Source organism: Maniola hyperantus, chromosome 6 (genome assembly GCF_902806685.2).
Source record: "Maniola hyperantus chromosome 6, iAphHyp1.2, whole genome shotgun sequence".
In the NCBI taxonomy this organism is placed as follows: domain Eukaryota; kingdom Metazoa; phylum Arthropoda; class Insecta; order Lepidoptera; family Nymphalidae; genus Maniola; species Maniola hyperantus.
In genome coordinates this window covers 760,574-780,918 of record NC_048541.1, presented here as the reverse complement: position 1 = coordinate 780,918, position 20,345 = coordinate 760,574, and the positions used below count along the sequence as shown (strand labels likewise).

Here is a 20,345-nt window from a genome sequence, read left to right as displayed (position 1 = left end):
CTAATGACCTGGCAGGGTGGAGGTTTCGACGCGTGTCTCTCTTACTAGAAGAGGGCACAGTGGACGAGGCGAAAGATGGGACGCTGGCGACGTGCGTGGGATCGCGTTGTCGCCCGTTGGGTTCCCCCTCGGTGGAGGGTTCGCCTCGGCGGACGTCGCTGGCTGGGTCGCGGTTGATTGCTTCGGTGTTCTCGTGACCCAGTCGCCAGGCGACGCGCGCAGTAGCGCCACTCTGGGTTTTAGAGGGTATTCCTGTCGCCTCTCGGCCGGCGAGTCCCACATACCTTCCCCCAGTTGGCTGGCTGGTTGGGTTACTGGCTGGCTTCTAGGGGGGGATGCGTAAACGCATTTCCCAGCGTTAGTCAACAGACGGTGCGAGACCGTGGCGTGTGGAAATCTCTACAAGAGACTATGTCCAGCAGTGGACGTCTATCGGTTTATAATGATGATGATGAACTTCTACAGTTTCCAGAGGATGGTGGTCTGTGTATTTCAACGTACTTAACTGAATATTTTGTGAACAATAAATTATAAAAAAAACTTGTTTTAAAAGAAACCTACAAAATTTCACCGCGGTTAATAATTAACTCATCTGGTGGGAGAAAGGCTGGCTCCGCTGGCTCTTTTTTTTTTACGCAAAGGCGCCTGGCTGGCTGTTTAGCGCAGGAATACAGTCAGTATTCTTGGCATCATTCTACGTGGACATTGTTTGTCCAATAATTGGATAAGGCTAGCTTTAGGTTTTATTGTAGCATTAGCTGATACCCACTAATTTAGATTTTAAAATTCTCATGGGAAGTCTTTGATTTTCCGGGATAAAAGGTAGCCTATGTCACTTTACACTCTACCCATGCAAAAACACGTCGTTCTGTTGCTCCGTTGCAGCATGATTGATGGACAAACCAACAAACAAACACACTTGCATTCATAATATAAGTAGGTACGTATACTTATCGCCATTGTAAACATGTTTACCCTTGGATTTACATAACACAACGACATGTAAACACTTAGATTTACCTTTCCTATTTTATGACTACATATTCCTGAAGTATTAATGCATGCACGTATAAATCATTTGAGCAATAACTCAAATCGTAAATATATTCTAGTGGTGTCCTAATACATTTTATGCTTTCTGAATAATTTATGACATCGATTGATGAGCTAGGAAAACTAAAGCCATAATTCTGATTTGTAGGTTTATTATACGCTTACATAGGTAACTAGTAGTTTGAATACTTGCTTTCATTACTAAGTACAATCTGTTACACTATCTATATATATAAAATTCAAAGTCCTGACTGACTGACTGACTGACTGACTGACTGACTGACTGACTGACATAGATATAAACGCACAGCCTAAACCGCTGGTCCTAAAGACATGAAATTTGGAGGGTCTATTCTTTGTAAAGAGTAGGTATCCACTAAGAAAGGATTTTTCGAAATTCCACCCCTAAGTGGGTTAAATGGGGGATGGAAGTTTGTATGAAAGTCGGTCATTTTTCAAGTTATTTGCATGCAAATTTGTATTTGGGTTTGATGAATGAAGAAATATGTGTTTCAGGATTTTTGTTATAATTAACTTGAAATTTGGAAAGTAGGTTTTAACTTGAGGTTAGGTGTCATCTAAAGGGGTGAAATGGGGGTTGGAAGGTTATATATGTGTTATTTAGTGCTGTTCAGAGTGCGCGTCCTGATGTTATAATGTTTGTTTCTGAAAAAAAAAATGCCATTTGTTTCCTGTAGCACACGCGGGCGAAGCCGCGGGCAGAAGCTAGTTAGATTATATAAAACTAGCTGATTCCCGCGACTTCATTGGCGTGGATTTAGGTTTTTAAAATCCCGGGGGAACTCTTTGAATTTCCGGGATGAAAAGTAGCCTATGCCAGACCAACAAACCGATAGAGAGACAGACAAAGTGATCCTATAAGGGTTCCATTTTTCCTATTGAGGTACGGAACCCTAAAAAACGGGCCGAATTGAGAATCACCTCCTCTTTGGAAGGTGGTTAAAAACCAAAATATAAAAATGATGAAATTCTTGATCTTCCATGCATGATTACCTCAACACGTGTAGGAAAAGAAAACTTTTCCGAACTGCCCGTTTTCACACGCAACTGCCGCCCCATTCTGACCTTCCCTTCGTTAATAGTTATATGGGATCTTAACTAAATCGTTCCGGCGTCGAATGATATCGTAAATTCGTATAATGCGGTGTCCGAGGGGGAGCTGTGGCCACTACTTCGTGTTTATCGGCTAATCGGGCGAAGAATGTGCTCGTAAACGGATACCGCCACCGTATCTCATGCCCGACCACATTTGGGACTTTTTCCGCTTTCTTTACATACTTACCTAGTCGTAGGCTCAGAATATTTGAAGCCTCAATAGCTCAACGAGTAAAGGAGTGGACTGAAAACCGAAAGGTCGATGGTTCAAACCCTGCCGGTTGCACTATTGTCGTACCTACTCCTAGCACAAGCTTTACGCTTAGTTGGAGAGGAAAGGGGAATATTAGTCATTTAACATGGCCAATATTCTTTTTAATAAAAGAAAAAAAAAAAAAACATATTAGTACATACAGGTCGTAGGTATGTAAGAGTATTCTCTCGCCTTGTCAGTTGTCATCAACTAAAGTAAATGAATTGATCTAAATATATAAAAGGTAAAGTTGACTGACTGATCTATCAACGCACAGCTCAAATTACTGGACAATTTTATTTTTATATATAAAACTGGCGAGCAAACCAGCAGGCGGGTCGGGTCACCTGATGTTAAGTGATTACCGCCGCCCATGAACATTTGCAGTACCAGAGGAACCACCAATGTGTTGCCGGCCTTTCAGGAATTTGTTGGTCCGCCCCTTGAAGAACCCCATGTTGTACCTAATCTAATGGGACCACCGCCGAAGGGAGTTGATTCCACAGTTTGCATGTGGGTGGAAAAAGGATCTGGCACAACGGGCGGTAAGAATGCACCAGGTGGCACAATGATGTAATGGAGATAAATACTTAATTACGTAAACATAAAACTAATGCTACGATGGTTCCAAGCAGGTCTGAGAAAAGCCTACAACAAACTAATGCTACGAGGGTTCCAAGCAGGTCTGAGAAAAGCCTACAACAAACTAATGCTACGAGGGTTCCAAGAAGGTCTGAGAAAAGCCTACAACAAACTATTGCTACGAACTATTGCTACGAGGGTTCCAAGCAGGTCTGAGAAAAGCCTACAACAAACTAATGCTACGAGGGTTCCAAGCAGGTCTGAGAAAAGCCTACAACAAACTAATGCTACGAGGGTTCTAAGCAGGTCTGAGAAAAGCCTACAACAAACTAATGCTACGAGGGTTCTAAGCAGGTCTGAGAAAAGCCTACAACAAACTAATGCTACGAGGGTTCCAAGCAGGTCTGGGGAAAGCCTGCAACAAACTTAGTTTGTAAAACACAAGTATTTATGTGTTCTACAATTTTCGAGATAAGTAATTTCAATAGTGTGTGCCAAATTCGTATCTCAAGGGAAAACACAAAACCGCGCACTTCTCTATTGTGAAGACTCCATTGTATAAAAAAGTTCATATTGCCTTGTACATATTCTTTTATTTCCCATGCGGGCAACACCGATACCTATCCCTCTTGATAAAAACCCGACAATACAAATAGACTTGTCATTGTCGTCGTTTGTTTTGCCACCCAGTAGTGATGGCTCGTTGAAGTTTTAGCACTCCGTTTAGCAACGTTTTTCGTCACAGTTTGTCACAGGGACTCAGCTCACTGCGTGTCGCGGTTGAGCGCAGAGAGCCGAGTCCCTACTCCCTATCTTCATAGGACCCCGGGTGGGTTCGAAGCTAGTCGGGCTTAGGTCCCGTATCGACTATACTCGAATTTTTAATTATACAACACGTTTTGACATTAGCTAATGTCAAATCATATTTAGGACTAGCTTATGCTCGCGACTTTGTCCGCGTGGACTACACAAATTTCAAACCCCTATTTCATCCCCTTAGGGGTTGAATTTTCAAAAATCCTTTCTTAGCGGATGCCTACGTTATAATAGCTATCTGCATGCCAAATTTCAGCCCGATCCGCCCAGCAGTTTGAGCTGTACGTTGATAGATCAGTCAGTCAGTCAGTCAGTCAGTCAGTCAGTCAGTCACCTTTTCCTTTTATATATTTAGATAATAGTGATGTATGTGGTTCAGTTGTATCATGTAAATGAGGCAATGAACCAGTTCCCGCTTCTCTATTTTAATTTGAGCTCACACAAGCAGAGTAAAAAGGAAGCATTATAAAACCAGCTTACAACTTGATGTCCAATGTCACACTCATTTTAATTGCTTCAAAAACCACGATTTTTGTTTCAATCAGTTTTTAATGTGTATGATGTGGAGTTAACGCGGCAAAATTTCGTAAGTAGATAATTCGTGATTGAACTTAGGTTATCCTTGGTTGAGCGATAAACCGTTTTGCAGCAAAGAAACCGTCTAAATAACTGTTAGTTTTGTCAACGCTCATCACTACGACCGGCCCCGGAACAGTGTACACGCTCCCCGGTACACGATAGTTCCCGGTACATTGTCGAATATCGGGAACAGGAGTGGTGGGTATTCTTTATGTGGAAATGTGGAACGTCGCAACAATGCTACATGTTTCGTTTGAAATTGAGTTATGCTCTGTTTTAGCAAGTGGAAAATGTTTTAGTTTTCATGGACCTGTTTTTTGATATCAGAAACTGCTTTTATCAAGCAAATCTTCTTAACAGACGTTTAGAAAGAGGACCTAATTGAATATAATAGGTAGACAAAGACAAACCTCTAAGATTAACTAAAATACAAAAGATCCAAGTACAGAAAGTCTGGCCCCACCCAGTAATCGTTGGGAGCTAGGCACTCGAAATTGTAGACGAGTATAATATTATATACCTAGGACGCACAATCCAGTTAGGTAGGTCCAATTTCGAGAAAGAGGTCAGCCGCCGAATCCAACTCGGTTGGGCAGCGTTCAGGAAGCTTCGAGACGTCTTCTTGTCCAAAATTCCTCAGTGCTTGAAGACCAAAGTCTTTGATCAGTGCGTGTTGCCAGTGATGACATGTGGATCCAAGACATAGTCGCTAAATATGGGCCTCATAAGAAAACTCACAGTCACTCAGCGGGCGATGGAGAGAGCTATGCTTGGAGTTTCTCTACCTGATGAAATGAGGAGATCCGTAGGAGAACACAAACCGACATAGCTCAACGGGTCGCGAAGCTGAAGTGGCAATGGGCTGGGCACATAGTTCGTAAAACCGATAGACGTTGGGCTCAAGGTGCTGTAATGGCGACCTCGCACCGGAAAACGCAGCGTTGGAAGACCCCCACTAGGTGGACGGACGACATCAGACGAGTCGCAGGGAGCCGCTGGATTCAGGCGGCGCAAAACCGTGGCGTGTGGAAGTCCCTACAAGAGACCTATGTCCAGCAGTGGATGTCTATCGGTTGATGATGATGATGATGTTATTAGGACATTGGCGTTGATATATGCAAAGCGCTCAATTACTGCAACTAATTGCCATTAACCTAATAGCTGACGTAATTTCATTACTCGAGACGTTTGCAGCGTTCCAACCAATTAATATGTTCAGTGCACACTATAGGATGACAGGCCTGATAGAGAGCGAGAGTCAGCCAGGGCCAGACCTTCGTTATTTTATAAAAGTTGAAAGTTTCTCTACTACAACTTAGTGTCTGACAATACATAACGTGATTTCTAATACTATTAATTCCAAAGCAAATTAAAAAAATTAGACTTTATACTTAGGTACCTATGTTATTTCTTCACCGTTAAAGTAAGTGATACTTAAAACGCACATACCTCTGAAAAGTCAGAGGGGCGTACCTTGAACACCCGACCTCCCGAACGGGAGGTGGACTTCTTAACCACTAGGCTATCATGGCTCTTAATAGGACTTTGTCCGCGACTGTGTCCGCGTGGACTACACGCAAACCCCTATTTTACCCCGTTAGAGGTCGAATTTTCAAAAATCCTTTCTTTAGCAGATGTCTAACGTCATAATACTGCATGCCTTATAATATCAGCCCGATCCGTCCAGTGGTTTGAGCTATGCGTTGATAGATCAGTCAGTCACTCAGTCTTTTTCTTTAGATTCCCACATTGCACTACTACACAAACAAAAGTAGCACTTATTGGATTCGCGTTCAGTTATTACAGATATTAGAAACGTTTCGCCGTTATTTCGCCCCCAATAAGTTGGCAGTAACTGTGCCGTAACGAGCCCCCATTGTGGATCAAATTGTTCTCCAAATTCCCTCCAAGAGAACATATACCTTGTTTATTGTGCCCATTCCGAATTATGATCGCGAGATGAAAGAATTAAATTTTATTGAACAAGCAATATTTGCGCCGAGAATGTACTTACCTAGCTAAATAATATCTGTCCCGGCTTTACTCACGTGTGTAGTCGACGTTAGCTCGACTAGTTTCGAACCCATACGGGGTCCTTTTTCACGGGGACAGATATTATTTAGAATGGAAATCACTCACGGTAGTTTAAACGCTAAAATACTTACCTAGCATCTAAATATATAAAAAGAAAAGATGACTGACTGACTGGCTGACTGACTGACTGATCTATCAACGCACAGCTCAAACTATTGGACGCGTCGGACTGAAATTTGGCATGCAGATAGCTATCATGATGTAGGCATCTGCTAAGAAAGGATTTTTGAAATTTGAAACCCTAAAGGGGTGAAATAGAGGTTTGAAATTTGTGTAGTTCACGCGGACGAAGTCGCGAGCATAAACTAGTCTCCCATAAGATTGTAGATTGTTTATTTTATAGGTCATGTGTAGGTTATTCCGTTTGGGTCCGTTACGACCACTTCCCGGTATGTCGATTCCCCGTATGACCACATCCCCATTATGACCGCTTCTTTTTAAAAAGAAAGTAAGGAAAAAAGAAGAGCTGGCATAGGCAGTACCGATCTACCCTATTTCTTGTTCTTTTCGCTGAAATTCAGAATCGGTTCAGCTGTTCGCAAATCTCGAGAACAGCTGAACCGATTTCGCTAATTCTTTTTTTATAATATTCCTTGAAGTACGAGAATGGTTGTTACGGAGAGAAAAATTAAAAAAATTGCCTGAAAAATTCTAAAAACAACACCTTTCTATATTCCCATACAATAGGCGGTACGAAGTTCGCCGGGTCAGCTAGTAAAAAATAAAAACACTCAAAATAAGCATAAAATTGCCGTACCTATACCTACTTACGTAGGTAGGTGAATATATTAAAAAAAAATAGCTCTGAAAAAAATTCTCTTTTTTGGACGTCATTTTAAAATGTAGTCATTGAGTTTGAGCTATTGAGGTTTCATTTTGACAATTGACTGGGCATTCGCAGCCCAAAGGGTAAATATTTGCAGTTCGCACGCAATCATCCCGGCCGTATGTACCTTCTCCCAGTGTCACTCTCACAGAGACTACATAATTAGGAGGCCTAGATTTGCACAGCTCTCTTTGTTCGATAATATATTTAAGAGCGCCGATCGTGCTCCCTTTGAAGAGGATCGCCTTTGAAGCTGGTGCATGTTGGATATATTATTGAAATCTCTTTCTATTTTATCGTAGAATGGTTTGCGCTTGGTTACCATCTCACATCTAAATATATAAAAGGAAAAGGTGACTGACCGACTGATCTATCAACGCACAGCTTAAACTACTGGACAGATCGGGCTCAAATTTGGAATGCAGATAGCTATTATAACGTAGACATCCGCTAAAAAAGGATTTTTGAAAATTTAACCCCTAATGGAAAAATAGGGGTTTGAAATTTGTGTAGTCCACGCGGACGAAGTCGCGAGCATATAAGCTAGTAAAATATAAAACAATGAATGAGAAGTGGAGCTGTGATAGCCTAGTGGTTAGGACGTCCGCCTTCTAATTGGGGGTCTGGGGTTCGATCCCGGGTACGCACCTTTAACTTTTCGGAGTTATGTGCGTTTTAAGTAATTAAATATCACTTGCTTTACCTGTGAAGGAAAACATTGTGGGGAATCCTGCATGCCTGAGAGTTCTCCATAATGTTCTCAAAGCTGTGTGAAAGTCATCTAAAATTTTAAATACCTTTAAGGCAAGAGTGCATAGGCATCTTCTAGGCAACCTAGAACTCAGCATTGCTTTTTATGATGTACTAGCTTATGCCCGCAACTTCGTCCGCGTGTTTTACACAAATGTTGAATCCCCATTTTACCCCCTAAGAGGTTGATTTTTCAAAAATCCTTTCTTAGCGGATGTCTACGTCATAATACCTACTATCTACATGACAAATTTTAGCTTGATCCTTCCAGTAGATTGACCTATGCGTTGATAGATCAGTCAATCTTTAGAAGATGATTGACGTCAAGTGCAAACCTATCTCACAACAATAAAAAGTAGGTAGGTAATGTGTTTTCTCTTTTACAAGAACTTTTTATAAGCCAAAGAATTCTTTTTCCCCAGTGTGAACTCTCACATTGCGCTTTGGCTGCTATAAAGCTCTCTATTTTGTGCAGGTATTTTAATCCAAAATTCTTTTACCTTTTCCAAAATTCTTAACAGCGATATGGCGCGGCTGTACGTCCATAAATTACTTTTAAAAATAAAAATAAAGATTAAATCGACATTACTTTCGGTCATAAATAATTCCGGCATCGGATGGACTGGCGCAGTCGCATGTCAACCCTAACTCTTTCCAAAAATTCGGTCTGATGTGCGTGAATATTCGATGAGAAACTATTTATATAGGTACGCGGGAAAAAGGGAATTGCCAGGCTCGTATTTCAGGCCAATAGGTATTTTATTTCGCAGATTTTCACCCGAACTTCGACGCGTACTCGCGTACTTGTATAATATGCGTACTCTTGAGGTTGAATTCTCTGTGCGTTATACACAGTAGGTGTAACGGCTCAAGGCATCTTGATTCCCAACCCTAAACAATATTATGCATATTGCAGACATAATATTATTTCCGCAGATATGGGGCAGATATATTAAGACATGAGTGAGATCGACGTACGAGTGATGTTGCGGGCTCCGCGCGGTAATGTATGAGTGTACTGATACTTGCCACGTTTTGAAATATACAGGGTGCAACGAAGACAGGTGATAGTACTGATGATTACTGATATAATACCATAAAAAACGCGAAAAAAATTATAAAAATCCTATAATTTTGTAAAAGTTTACAATATATTGCAAATAAAACATCTGACTAACGCTAGAGGTTAACGAACGTAAGTAGGCCACTCGGAGTCAATGCCACGTCGTAATGGTGGGCATTGACCCGAGTTTTGCGCTCTATGCATTGCGGGTTTGAAAAATACTAAATCACTAAAACTACAAAATAGGTAAATGGTTATTGAAATATTGGATTGTGTTTACCTATGTAGTATAACGATAACAAAAAAAAACTCTGTGGAGTCTCGTTGATTTTCGGAGATAAAATAACCTATCCCACTCGCCAGGTCTTCAACTAAGACGTATAATCATGCAGAAAATCATGTCGATTCGTAGCTTTGTTGCGAGTTGCAACGTGTACCTAATTAAAGAACAGACCACAAACAAACACACTTTTCGCACGTGTAAGATTTATGGTAAAAAGAGAGAAGTTAAGACAGTGGGCTTTAATAGCGATGATTAATAAAAGTTAATGACGACTTATAAAAGTTATCATCTATCAATTGATTGAAATGTAGGTAGTTGTAAATTTTGTCAGGTAATGCCAAGTAACTAAAATTCAAGCAAAGCATCTGCTGTATTATTTTAAAGTACGAATCCTAATCATCTAAACAGGCTTGTATAATAATTAGAAGCTAACAACCTAGTGTTTACTTTTATCTCAATGTATAAAATAAATAGCCAAAGAGGGTAGGTTATAAATACAGAAGTAAAACCAACCAAGTCGAATAATAATTAATCATTTATTGAAAGATCTTTAATACTTTAATCTTTATAGACCTATCTGTATTTTGTTGTATTTCTCAGCATAGGTCTATTTCATATTAAAATGAATCTACCACCCGTTTCCAAAGGTGTTTCGTTGTGGAGAAGAAATGGGCAAAGAAACTCCACAACACACATCTTTTAAAAGCATTACAACATTCCATAATACATAACATAATATCTAAACATATTTGGTACATGGTTATAATAACTAAACCTTTATAAGGCAAGTGATTACAATAAAATATAAGAATACTTAACTTTAGTAACTCTGTCGCCTTTGTTTACTCTGAAGTCACATCACTTCACTAGACTAAGGCTGTAGTTAACACGAGAAGGAGTTATAATACGAGACTGTAACTAACACCGAATCAATTTCACTTAGAGACTGTGGCTCCTCTGTCGAGGTAGCTACTTTTATATCTTCCCATCGCAAAACAGGCGGACGTCGACTATCACATGACATTTTTAATAATTATTTATGTTGGTACAATGGTAGGTACCATTGTACCAACATTGAGATTGTTGACATTATTATTAATTCACTTAAATAATATTATTTGCAACATGTATTGACGGTTTACCTATTATTGTTTTACTACATTAATTAATGCCATACTATATTGATGATTTACATATCATTTCACATAATTTCTATAGACAACTGTATTTTAAATCCAGCCATATCCTGTCAATCCTAGTATGTTGTCAGTATTTACTTTACAATAAATAATTAGTCATATGTATCTATAATTTACATAATATTATTTTTCGTATTGTCACATTCCTAGATATTAAATTTTATAAACATAAGATTTTATATAACATAATAGACCTAGGTGCAAATTAAAAATAAAGCTTATATTATATTGCGTAAAAAATGACTTCTGTCGCGCCATTTTTACTTACTACTATTACTACTAATACTACTCCGAAGAAAAAATAAAAAAATTACACTTTATACTTTGACGTAAGATTATTAGTATTATTACATTATACTTACCTGTTTTCTCCCAAAGCCACCATGATACAAACAAACTATGAAACAAAGATCTACATATACAAACGTTCGTCCCAGTGTTGGGGACTATACGCAGTGAAACTTTCAGCTTTTGAATATAAGGAAGGTCTGGCACGCGCTGGCTCTCTCTCTATAATACCTACAAAGCAATATTTGCCCCGACCCGGGAATCGAACTCATTCGCAGTTTCATCCCTCGTCATCTGCTGTTGAATGTCCTAACCACTAGCTAGACTAACGAGGTACGTAAGCATACTACTATATTAGGTAGCTATACCTTTATTTGTCCCCTATGTTCCACCAAGAATTCGGAGACTGCTCGTGTCTCCGGCTCGCTGAAGGGATGAGGGCCGGCATAATTGTCTGCACAAGGGTCGGTCGAGGAGTCCTTTTCACCCCAGTGGTAATCCCCATAAAAAACATATATCCATATAAAATTGGACAACAATAAAGAATATAAGATACTACTAAATCATAACCTTTCGGGTTGGGTAACATTGACGTTGATATCCAGTCGCGGGATAACGATTCTGTTTTAATTATTACTACAAATATTTATTGTAGACTCCAAGTTTATGATTGGGTCAATTTTAGCATAATAATTTGGATATATTTTATCCTGATATGACACACGCATTTATAATATTATGGGTAGTGACTAATACGGAGTATGGATTTGGATTTTGATGTGAATTTGCATTGATTACATTTCCCGAGTGGTGTGAAAGGTCTCTGTCAGATATGAGTGGAGGCGGATGTGAGATGAGTGAGCGTGGGATCGGGATGAGTGATGTCGTGGCGGCGCGGTGTTCTTCGGGATAATTGATGAGTTCGCACGTGCTCCGCAGTGATGATGAGATTAGTGACGTTACAAATATTGTTATTCTAAATAATATCTGTCCCGGCTGTACTCACGTGTGTAGTCGACGTTAGCCCGACTAGTTTCGAACCCATACGGGGTCCTTTTTCAAGGGAGTCCGTTCGCGCACGCGCCGCGGTTTTGACTGCGGGACGCACGTGCCGCTGCCCGTAGCGCCCGTTGTGAGGGTGGCTGGGGTGGGGGGGGGAGACAGCTGCCGATCGTCTCCCGACAGTTCCTGCTGTTCTTCATCACTGGAACCGTCACCGACATCCAGGCACGCGGAGCTAATGGTGTCCCGTCCCACGACTGATGCCCTTGTCTTAGCATCAAAAAGCGGTTTCCACGCTGAGGGTAGCATCCATCCATTGTCACGATTGAAATCACAACGGGCGCTACGGGCAGCGGCACGTGCGTCCCGCAGTCAAAACCGCGGCGCGTGCGCGAACGGACTCCCTTGAAAAAGGACCCCGTATGGGTTCGAAACTAGTCGGGCTAACGTCGACTACACACGTGAGTACAGCCGGGACAGATATTATTTAGAATGGAAATCACTCACGGTAGTTTAAATGCTAAAATATTGTTATATTCGAATATATACCCAGTACCTACTTTTGATTACGGGAGCTTTTAGGGTTTTCCCTGAGATTTTCATCAGGGAAAATGATTAATTAAAACACGTAAAGCCGATATTGAGGCTGCTTTAATAATGAAATAATAATCGGGCGACGCGCAGATCGCCACCGCGTCTAGACGCTGACCACGCAATTTACATTCGTGGAACACTATAGGTACGTCTTAATCTAACACAGATGGGCGAACCATAACTCCTCCATCCCTAAGAGGAAAATTATCGGAAGGATCGATTCTAGATTCATTCCGATGATTTTTCTTAATTAATGAACAGTTTGGCGATTTTAGCCAGGAGTAACATAAGAAGACAAAAATACTTAAAACTACAAAACCTGATGTCAGGTATCCTAAAATTACACTGAATTTACTGTCCTTTTGATCGTTTAAAACACTTTCAACAACAGCACTATGTTTCAATGAAAAGGCCATGTATTTCACTTCGTCTAAACTAATTGCTTCCATGTTAACTACACTTGCACCAGATAGAGTCTCATTTGCGTTTAATTGAGGTAGTGTAATAATTGGAATCATCTTCATATTATCTGATTCTACGATAATGCGGTGGTGGAGGTGAATGCCATAAATTTCCAGCTCACACGGTTCGTCGATTGTGACCAGGGTAAGTCCATAATGATATAACGCTCGATTATCTGCAGTGCATAGGAACTGATTGCCGATAGAAAATTCTTGACATGATTTAGCAAGCGGTAAGTACATACTTTATTCCTTTCGCCAAAAGGTAAGGATATTTGGGAATGATAGCTAGGGTTCTAGAGTTAGAAATTAAATGATACATAGAGTAATTCTGTAGAGTTCACAATTGATTAATGTAAAATAGAGATTTTGCTTAACGCTAATGCTGTTTCAATTTCACTTAAACTAACAAAGATAGTACGAGAACTACTTCTAAATATACTAAATAATCCTGTAATAAGTTACAAAAATCCAATTGTTTTGCTTAGTAGCTGATTACACGATCAAACATTTTAGAGAAAATCAAGTCAGTTTCTTTTATATTAAGTTTTTAGATGAAAAGCCTGTGACTGCATCACCACTAGCAGGACATAGCAGAACCTGTGGAGGATGTTTAATGTTTTTAATGGAGGTTTTGGATTTCCTTTCTCCTACTTTTATTGGTAAAATATTTCCTTCAGAACGACATATAACTTTTGCTTTGATATATCTAGGTTTATCTTTACTTTTACGCCTATTAACATCCTTTGCAAAAACAATGTTTCCTTCAGAAAACTCAATATTAGCTTCGCCACGTTTCTTTTTCCTAACCTTTTTCTTTATTCCCTCAATGCTAAAAAGATCAATGAATAATTCCTGAAACGGGGCATTCTGGGTTTTCGTTAGCTGTAAAACAGGTTTTCTGTTTATGACCTCAATCAAAATCGGTATCCCAGTTAAATCTGGATTTATAGCTAAATTAATTGTATCTGTTTTACTAGATTCTGGTCGTACTGGGAAATCATTTACGTTTTTACCATTAAATTCTATGGAACTAGCGGTTGCTGTTCGGTTCAAATCTAACATAGTTACTGTAGATGAATCTTTGCTACTCAAATTTTGATCTACGTTAACTTTTAGTGACAAATTTTCTTCGCTTGAATTTAGAGCAATAATTTTAATTGTAGACAGAGCATCAGCATCGCCTGATTTTTGATCGATGGGTAACTTATCTTGCTGTTCTGACCTTGCAGGTATATTAATCGTATAATTTAAATTGTCGTTTATAATTGGAATACAAGTAGTGCTAGTTTTCAATAACTGGTCTTTCAAATCTATGATTGCGCCTAATTGTTGTAAAAGATCATTACCAATAAGTCCGTCATAACGGTTGTCTACGTCATATAAGTAGAACTTATGCCAATTTTCATTTCTGAAACTAGGTAAGAGAGGAATTTCTATCACTTCGTCATGCCTACTAGAAGCATGAGTGCTAACTACCTGAAATTGTTCTTTTCTAATAGAGTCACTAAAATACTCATGAGCTTTTCGAGGACTGAGAAAAGATCTCATACTGCCTGTATCAATCATCATTTTTGCGTCTATTTCTTCCAAATAAATATAGGGAAGTTTTAAATTGGGGTCACAATTTAATTCTATGACTTCTTGTTTATTCTCAGAGGCTGGTTTCTGAAAATCCGGAATTGGGGTTTCAATATCATTTAGTGGTACTGATTTATGATAAGATACGTTAGAGTTAGAATTCTCTGTTTGATTTATGTCAACGTTATAACCGTAGTTAATGTCATTTGAAGAGTCATTGTCATACTTATAATGATCGCCATAGCTCGGAAAGCTGTCCTCATCGTTAGTCAAAGTTAATTCGTTCAACTGAAAATTTTGTTGCATTTTCGGCTGTGCTGTTCTCATAGATACGTCATTAGTTGGTTGTTGGGATTGTGGTGTTTTATACCCAAATTGTTGCGGGGGTTTGTACCCAAATTGTTGTGGTGGTTTGTACCCGAATTGTTGCTGGGGTTGTGGTGGTTTATACCCAAATTGCTGTGGGGGTTTGTACCCATATTGTTGTGGAGGCTTGTACCCAAATTGTTGTGGAGGCCTGTACCCAAATTGTGGTGGAGGCCTGTACCCAAATTGTTGTGGGGGCATGTACCCAAATTGTTGTGGGGACATGTACCCAAATTGTTGTGAGGACCTAATCCCTAACTGTTGTGGCTGAAAACCTAAATGAGGTCTATGACCGAACGCTGGGTTTAGTGGTTGACCTTGACCCTGAAATTGAGGCATCTTCATTTGTGGGTTATTAAAATTAATTGGCCTTGAACTCGAACTCATTATTGGGTTATTACCATGCACACGATTACGCGTCTTATATTGCTCTAAAAAGTTTACTTCTTCGAGTACGATACCTAAAGCCGCCTCTAAAGTAGTGGGTGCCTTCAGCCTAACAATTCGCACCATATTTTCGGGTAGATTATACAGAAACACGTTAAGAGCTGTGTTATTATATATAACTGCCTTAGAATGTTTTAATTCCAAATCATCGCTCGAATTTACCTTTGACATTAATAACGAACGAACACTTTGGATTCTATTGCAAAAATCAAGAAAACTTTCACCTGGATTAATTTTTAAAGATTCTAACTCGATATTAATGCACGCTTCACTGCGAGGGTCTCCAAAATGTTGGATTAACAAGGCTTTTAATGCGGACCATGTAACGATGTCCTCTCGTTCGGACAGGAGCGCAGCTGCATCGTCTTTTAATCTACTCGTTAAAACATTAAAAATGTAAAAATTTTGTTCATCATTTCCTTGAAACCGATCAATCACGTACTGACATTTTCGCAAATAAAGATTTAACTGTCTTTTATCACCACCATACAAAGGAATTAATTGCACGATTTCCTTCGGTACAGATAAGATGGACGGGGTTGCCATGATAATAGTAATGAAATGAGGATGCAACTGGCTTTCAAAAAAACTTTAACTTAACACAATAGACACACACGTGCCCTTAACACAGTAGACACATACGCGCCCTTAACAAAATAGACACACACGTACCCTTAACACAGTAGACACACATGCGCCCTTAATAAAATAGACACACATGGGCCCTTAACACAATAGACACACACGGGCCCTTAACACAATAAAAACGTAATGTAAAAATAAAAAAATTGGAATTAGAAATAAGATTTGTATAAGTTATAAATTAATAAAGTAAAAAGTACATTACCGCTAAAACTTATATATTTTTGTAAATAGGTAATACAACTTGAAAATAAAATTAAAATAATTTCATTTTAATTTCTAATATTAATTTATTTGCAAATTATTTTTTTGATTATAATAAAACTTAAATTAAAATAAATTCATTTTAATTTATAATTTATACTTAATATCTTTGCAACAATTAAAAAAATACATTTTATATTAATAGTCTCTATATTTGTAGGACAAAGGATTGGCGAAAGGATAACTCACCGCTTCGCTATTTCCATACTTGGCCCCTTTTTCGCACTCGTCACAAAAGAAAATTTATTTGTTTTGGTTCTACGAATTTTCCTTTACGATTTTAAGTCGGAAAATCCGTCCCGGGCTGCGCCACTTTTGATTACGGGAGCTTTTAGGGTTTTCCCTGAGATTTTCATCAGGGAAAATGATTAATTAAAACACGTAAAGCCGATATTGAGGCTGCTTTAATAATGAAATAATAATCGGGCGACGCGCAGATCGCCACCGCGTCTAGACGCTGACCACGCAATTTACATTCGTGGAACACTATAGGTACGTCTTAATCTAACACAGATGGGCGAACCATAACTACCTACCCATATTGTAAACGCGGAGCTGTTTGTTTGCCCTTCAATTGAGTCTTGCACTGTAGTAATAAATGATGTAATTTTTTGTATAGTGGTAGTTTACGGGGCTAGAATTTTTTAAAAATAACGTCACGCTGCAAAGAAAGCGAATAATGACGTCACAATGTGTAAAGGACAAATATTTTTAAATTTTTTAACTTAAAAATATTTTCCAGCAGAAATTACTCTATTTTTATGTTAAAAATTTAAAACATTTATACATAAATAATTTAAATTTTACATTTTTTTTTTTAAATTATTCTTTTTTTATATTGAATTCTAGTTCCATAAACTACCAAATTTTATTTTGCAAAACACATTTACGTAGGAGATAATAATAATAATATAAAGCCCCTTCCGTTTCATGGCAACTCGATCTGGACTTAAAAGATAATCCTGAGGCTTTGCTCTATAAAAAATTGTTTTATCAAAAAACGTAGATTTATCCGAAACGGCTGTATGAGTGGCTTAAAGGCTGAACGGTATAATGGTATACATTTTTATTTCAGTTTGTTGAAAATTGTTATTAATGCTCTCTTTGCTTCATATTTATTATTTTTCATTGTTAAGTCGTGATCTGTTCCAATTATAATAGGGGTTTTCTTAGAATAATGCTGTGGGCTCATAAATCCTTTTTTTGGCTTCCGTATCTCTTTAATTTTCATGGCAGCCATTTTGATTTTTTATTATATGTTGCTATAGCAGCAATAGAAGAATGTGACATAGACATTCTGTGAAAATTTCAACTCTTTACATAGTACCTACGTTTCACCACGTACAGCCCGCTGACAGACCGACGGACGGACGGACAACCCACCATCTCCCATGGCCCCACCAACCTTGCGGTTATATGGGCCGAAACGCGGGAGGGCGCTCGTTCGTTACTTACTCGGAGGCTCTTTCGCGGGGCGCCTTCTTGACTCCCTACAAATTCTTTCTACTCATCCTTGTCCCTTTGAGTCTTTCTCCCCTTTCTGGGGCAGACGAGGTACAAGCACCCACTGGTCCACGATCACGGTCCGAGCTGTTCCGCCTCTTGTGCCAGTGGTGCGCGAACTCCCGTAGCTTACTGAAGCTTTCCGCCGAGGTAACGAGGTCCTGGTAGTAGACCGGACCCTCTTCCTCACGACGGACGGATAGCGAAGGCTTAGTAATAGGGTACCGTTGGCAACCTTCGGGTAACCGTGAAATTCGGAATTGGAAATTCGGAATTTCACGGTTGCTGTAGTCGAATATAAAAAAACCGGCCAAGTGCGAGTCAGGCTCGCGCAATGAGGGTTCCGTACTACAGTCGTATTTTTTCGACATTTTGCACGATAGTTCAAAAACTATGATGCATAAAAATAAATAAAAATCTGTTTTAGAATGTACAGGTGAAGACCATTCATATGATACCCCACTTGATATAGTTATCTTACTTCGAAAGTTGAAAATACTAATTATTAGTTCATGACCACAATTTTTTTTTGTGTGATGTAACTACAAATTCGCGTTTTTCAGATTTTCCCCGAATGTCTGCTATAAGACCTACCTACCTACCAAATTTCATGATTCTATGTCAACGGGAAGTACCCTGTAGGTTTTTGACAGACCGACAGACAGACAGACAGACAACAAAGTGATCCTGTAAGGGATCTGTTTTTCCTTTTGAGGTACGGAACCCTAAAACTTGTAAAATGCACGAATTAAAAATTGAAATTGAGTGCGATGTCGCTTTACGAAGTAATTATTACTCTCACAACGTGAAACGGCGTAACTTTTGATAGAAAAAGTTGCCTGCAGTCCAGCCGTAAACATAATTAGCCCCAATTTGGGCAACTTTTCAACATTTTTCAATCTCCTTTAATTAGCGACTCTTACAAAAATAGACTTAATTTTATACGAGTTCGCGAATTTTCAGCAGCAAAATTAATAAAATTAGGGTAGGTATATTTTTTATGATGCAGGCTCAAACAGATATTATTAATATCATTTTATTTTTATTTTAGACTAGCTGATGCCCGCGACTTCGTCCGCGTGGAATTAGGTTTTTCAAAATCCCGCTGGAGCTCTTTGATTTTCCGGGATGAAAAGTAGCCTATGTGTTAATCCAAGGTATAATCTATCTCCATTTCAAATTTCATCCAAATCCGCTCAGCCGTTTTTGCGTGATTGAGTAACAAACATCCAAACATCCACACTTTCACATTTATAATCTACACTAATATTATAAAGAGGAAAACTTTGTTTGTTTGTTTGTTTGTTTGTACTGAATAGGCTCAAGGGTTCTGTAAGATATTTGGGTTTTTCGGACACAAGGTGTAAAAAATCAACCAGTAAAGTTACTTATTTTGCGTACGCTGCCTAAACTATAAAAGATAGAACCATAAAATGTTCTAATTAATTGTAGATCTTATAAATATCTACAAAAAAGTCCGCGACACACTATACCCATCTATGTCGAGTGAGGCACAGCAACCATTTTTTTATTTAAAAATCTTGATTTTTTTTTGGACTACATTTAAACGCGTTTATTTTACTCATGCTATTAATCCTTATCAAAATAAATGATTTCATCACTAAGAACAGTTTATGGAGATAATATTTGGTCTTTGAATGATTAAAATTGGACGTTTGGTTTTGAAGTTATGGCGAAATTAAAATATTACGATTTCTGCTGCACGGCCCGTTGTATTATATAAAGAGGTAATGTCGTTAAGTTTGTTTGTAGGGGGTAATCTTTAGAACTACTGAACCGATTTTAAAAATTCTTTCACCAGTAGAAAGCTACATTATTCCTGAGTGACATAGGCTATACGGGATCTTTAAAAACCTAAATCTACGCGGGCGAAGCCGCGGGGATCAGCTAGTATTATATATAGGAATAGGATATTAGGATTAGGACTAGATCAAGGGTCTGCCACGCTTTGGCAAGGGTCACTGGTAGAGATCTCTCATAGAGATAAGTGCTTCCCTGTCCACTTTTACTTTCTTTTTCTCTCTATTGTAAATGTTTTTGGTACAAATAAAAATAAATAAAGAACGCGATTCATCGTTGTGGATTTAGGTCTTTCAAAATCCTGTAGGAACTCTTTGACAAAAGTAACTAGGTGTTTGAAGCGGTGATAGACTAGTGACTAAGACGTTGCCTTCAAGTGGGGGTCCGGGTTCGATCCCAGGCACACAGCTTATACTTTTTCGGAGTTATGTGCGTTTTAAGCAATTAAACATCACTTGCTTTAACGATGAAGGAAAACATCGTAATGAAACTTGCATGCCTGAGAGTTCTCCATAATGTTCTCAAAGGTGTGTGAAGTCTGCCAATCTACACTTGCCCAACGTGGTAGACTATGGCCAAACTCTTCTTATTCTGAGAGGCAACTCGTACTCAGCAGTGAGTCGGCGATGGGTTGATCTTGACCACTAGGCTATTAGTGGGTACATTTTTAGATCTCACTCGCCATTTTAGTTTTAATGTGTGAACTGTCATTTCAAAAGTACGGTTCACTTTTGAAGGACTAAAATTGTACTTTTGACATGA

At 38.9% G+C, this 20,345-nt stretch overlaps 1 protein-coding gene across 1 annotated transcript; it reads right to left on the bottom strand.

The window, feature by feature from the left end:
- Nucleotides 1-15,131, bottom strand: LOC138402477 (uncharacterized). The gene is made up of 2 exons (XM_069499173.1): nt 14,476-15,131; nt 1-325 (listed from the first exon to the last, which is right to left on the bottom strand). The coding sequence occupies exons 1-2, from the start codon at nt 15,129-15,131 to the stop codon at nt 1-3; spliced, it is 981 nt and encodes a 326-aa protein (XP_069355274.1).
- Nucleotides 15,132-20,345: the final 5,214 nt, after the last annotated feature.

Bases quoted from the DNA above. Each gene is read 5' to 3' on its own strand.
- LOC138402477 (XM_069499173.1), bottom strand. From the start codon at position 15,131: ATGTCCCCACAACAATTTGGGTACATGCCCCCACAACAATTTGGGTAC. The intron at 326-14,475 runs GTATTTTAGTGA...ATCCCCCCCTAG, and splicing joins AGTCCTCGAAAAGCTCATGA to AAGCCAGCCAGTAACCCAAC.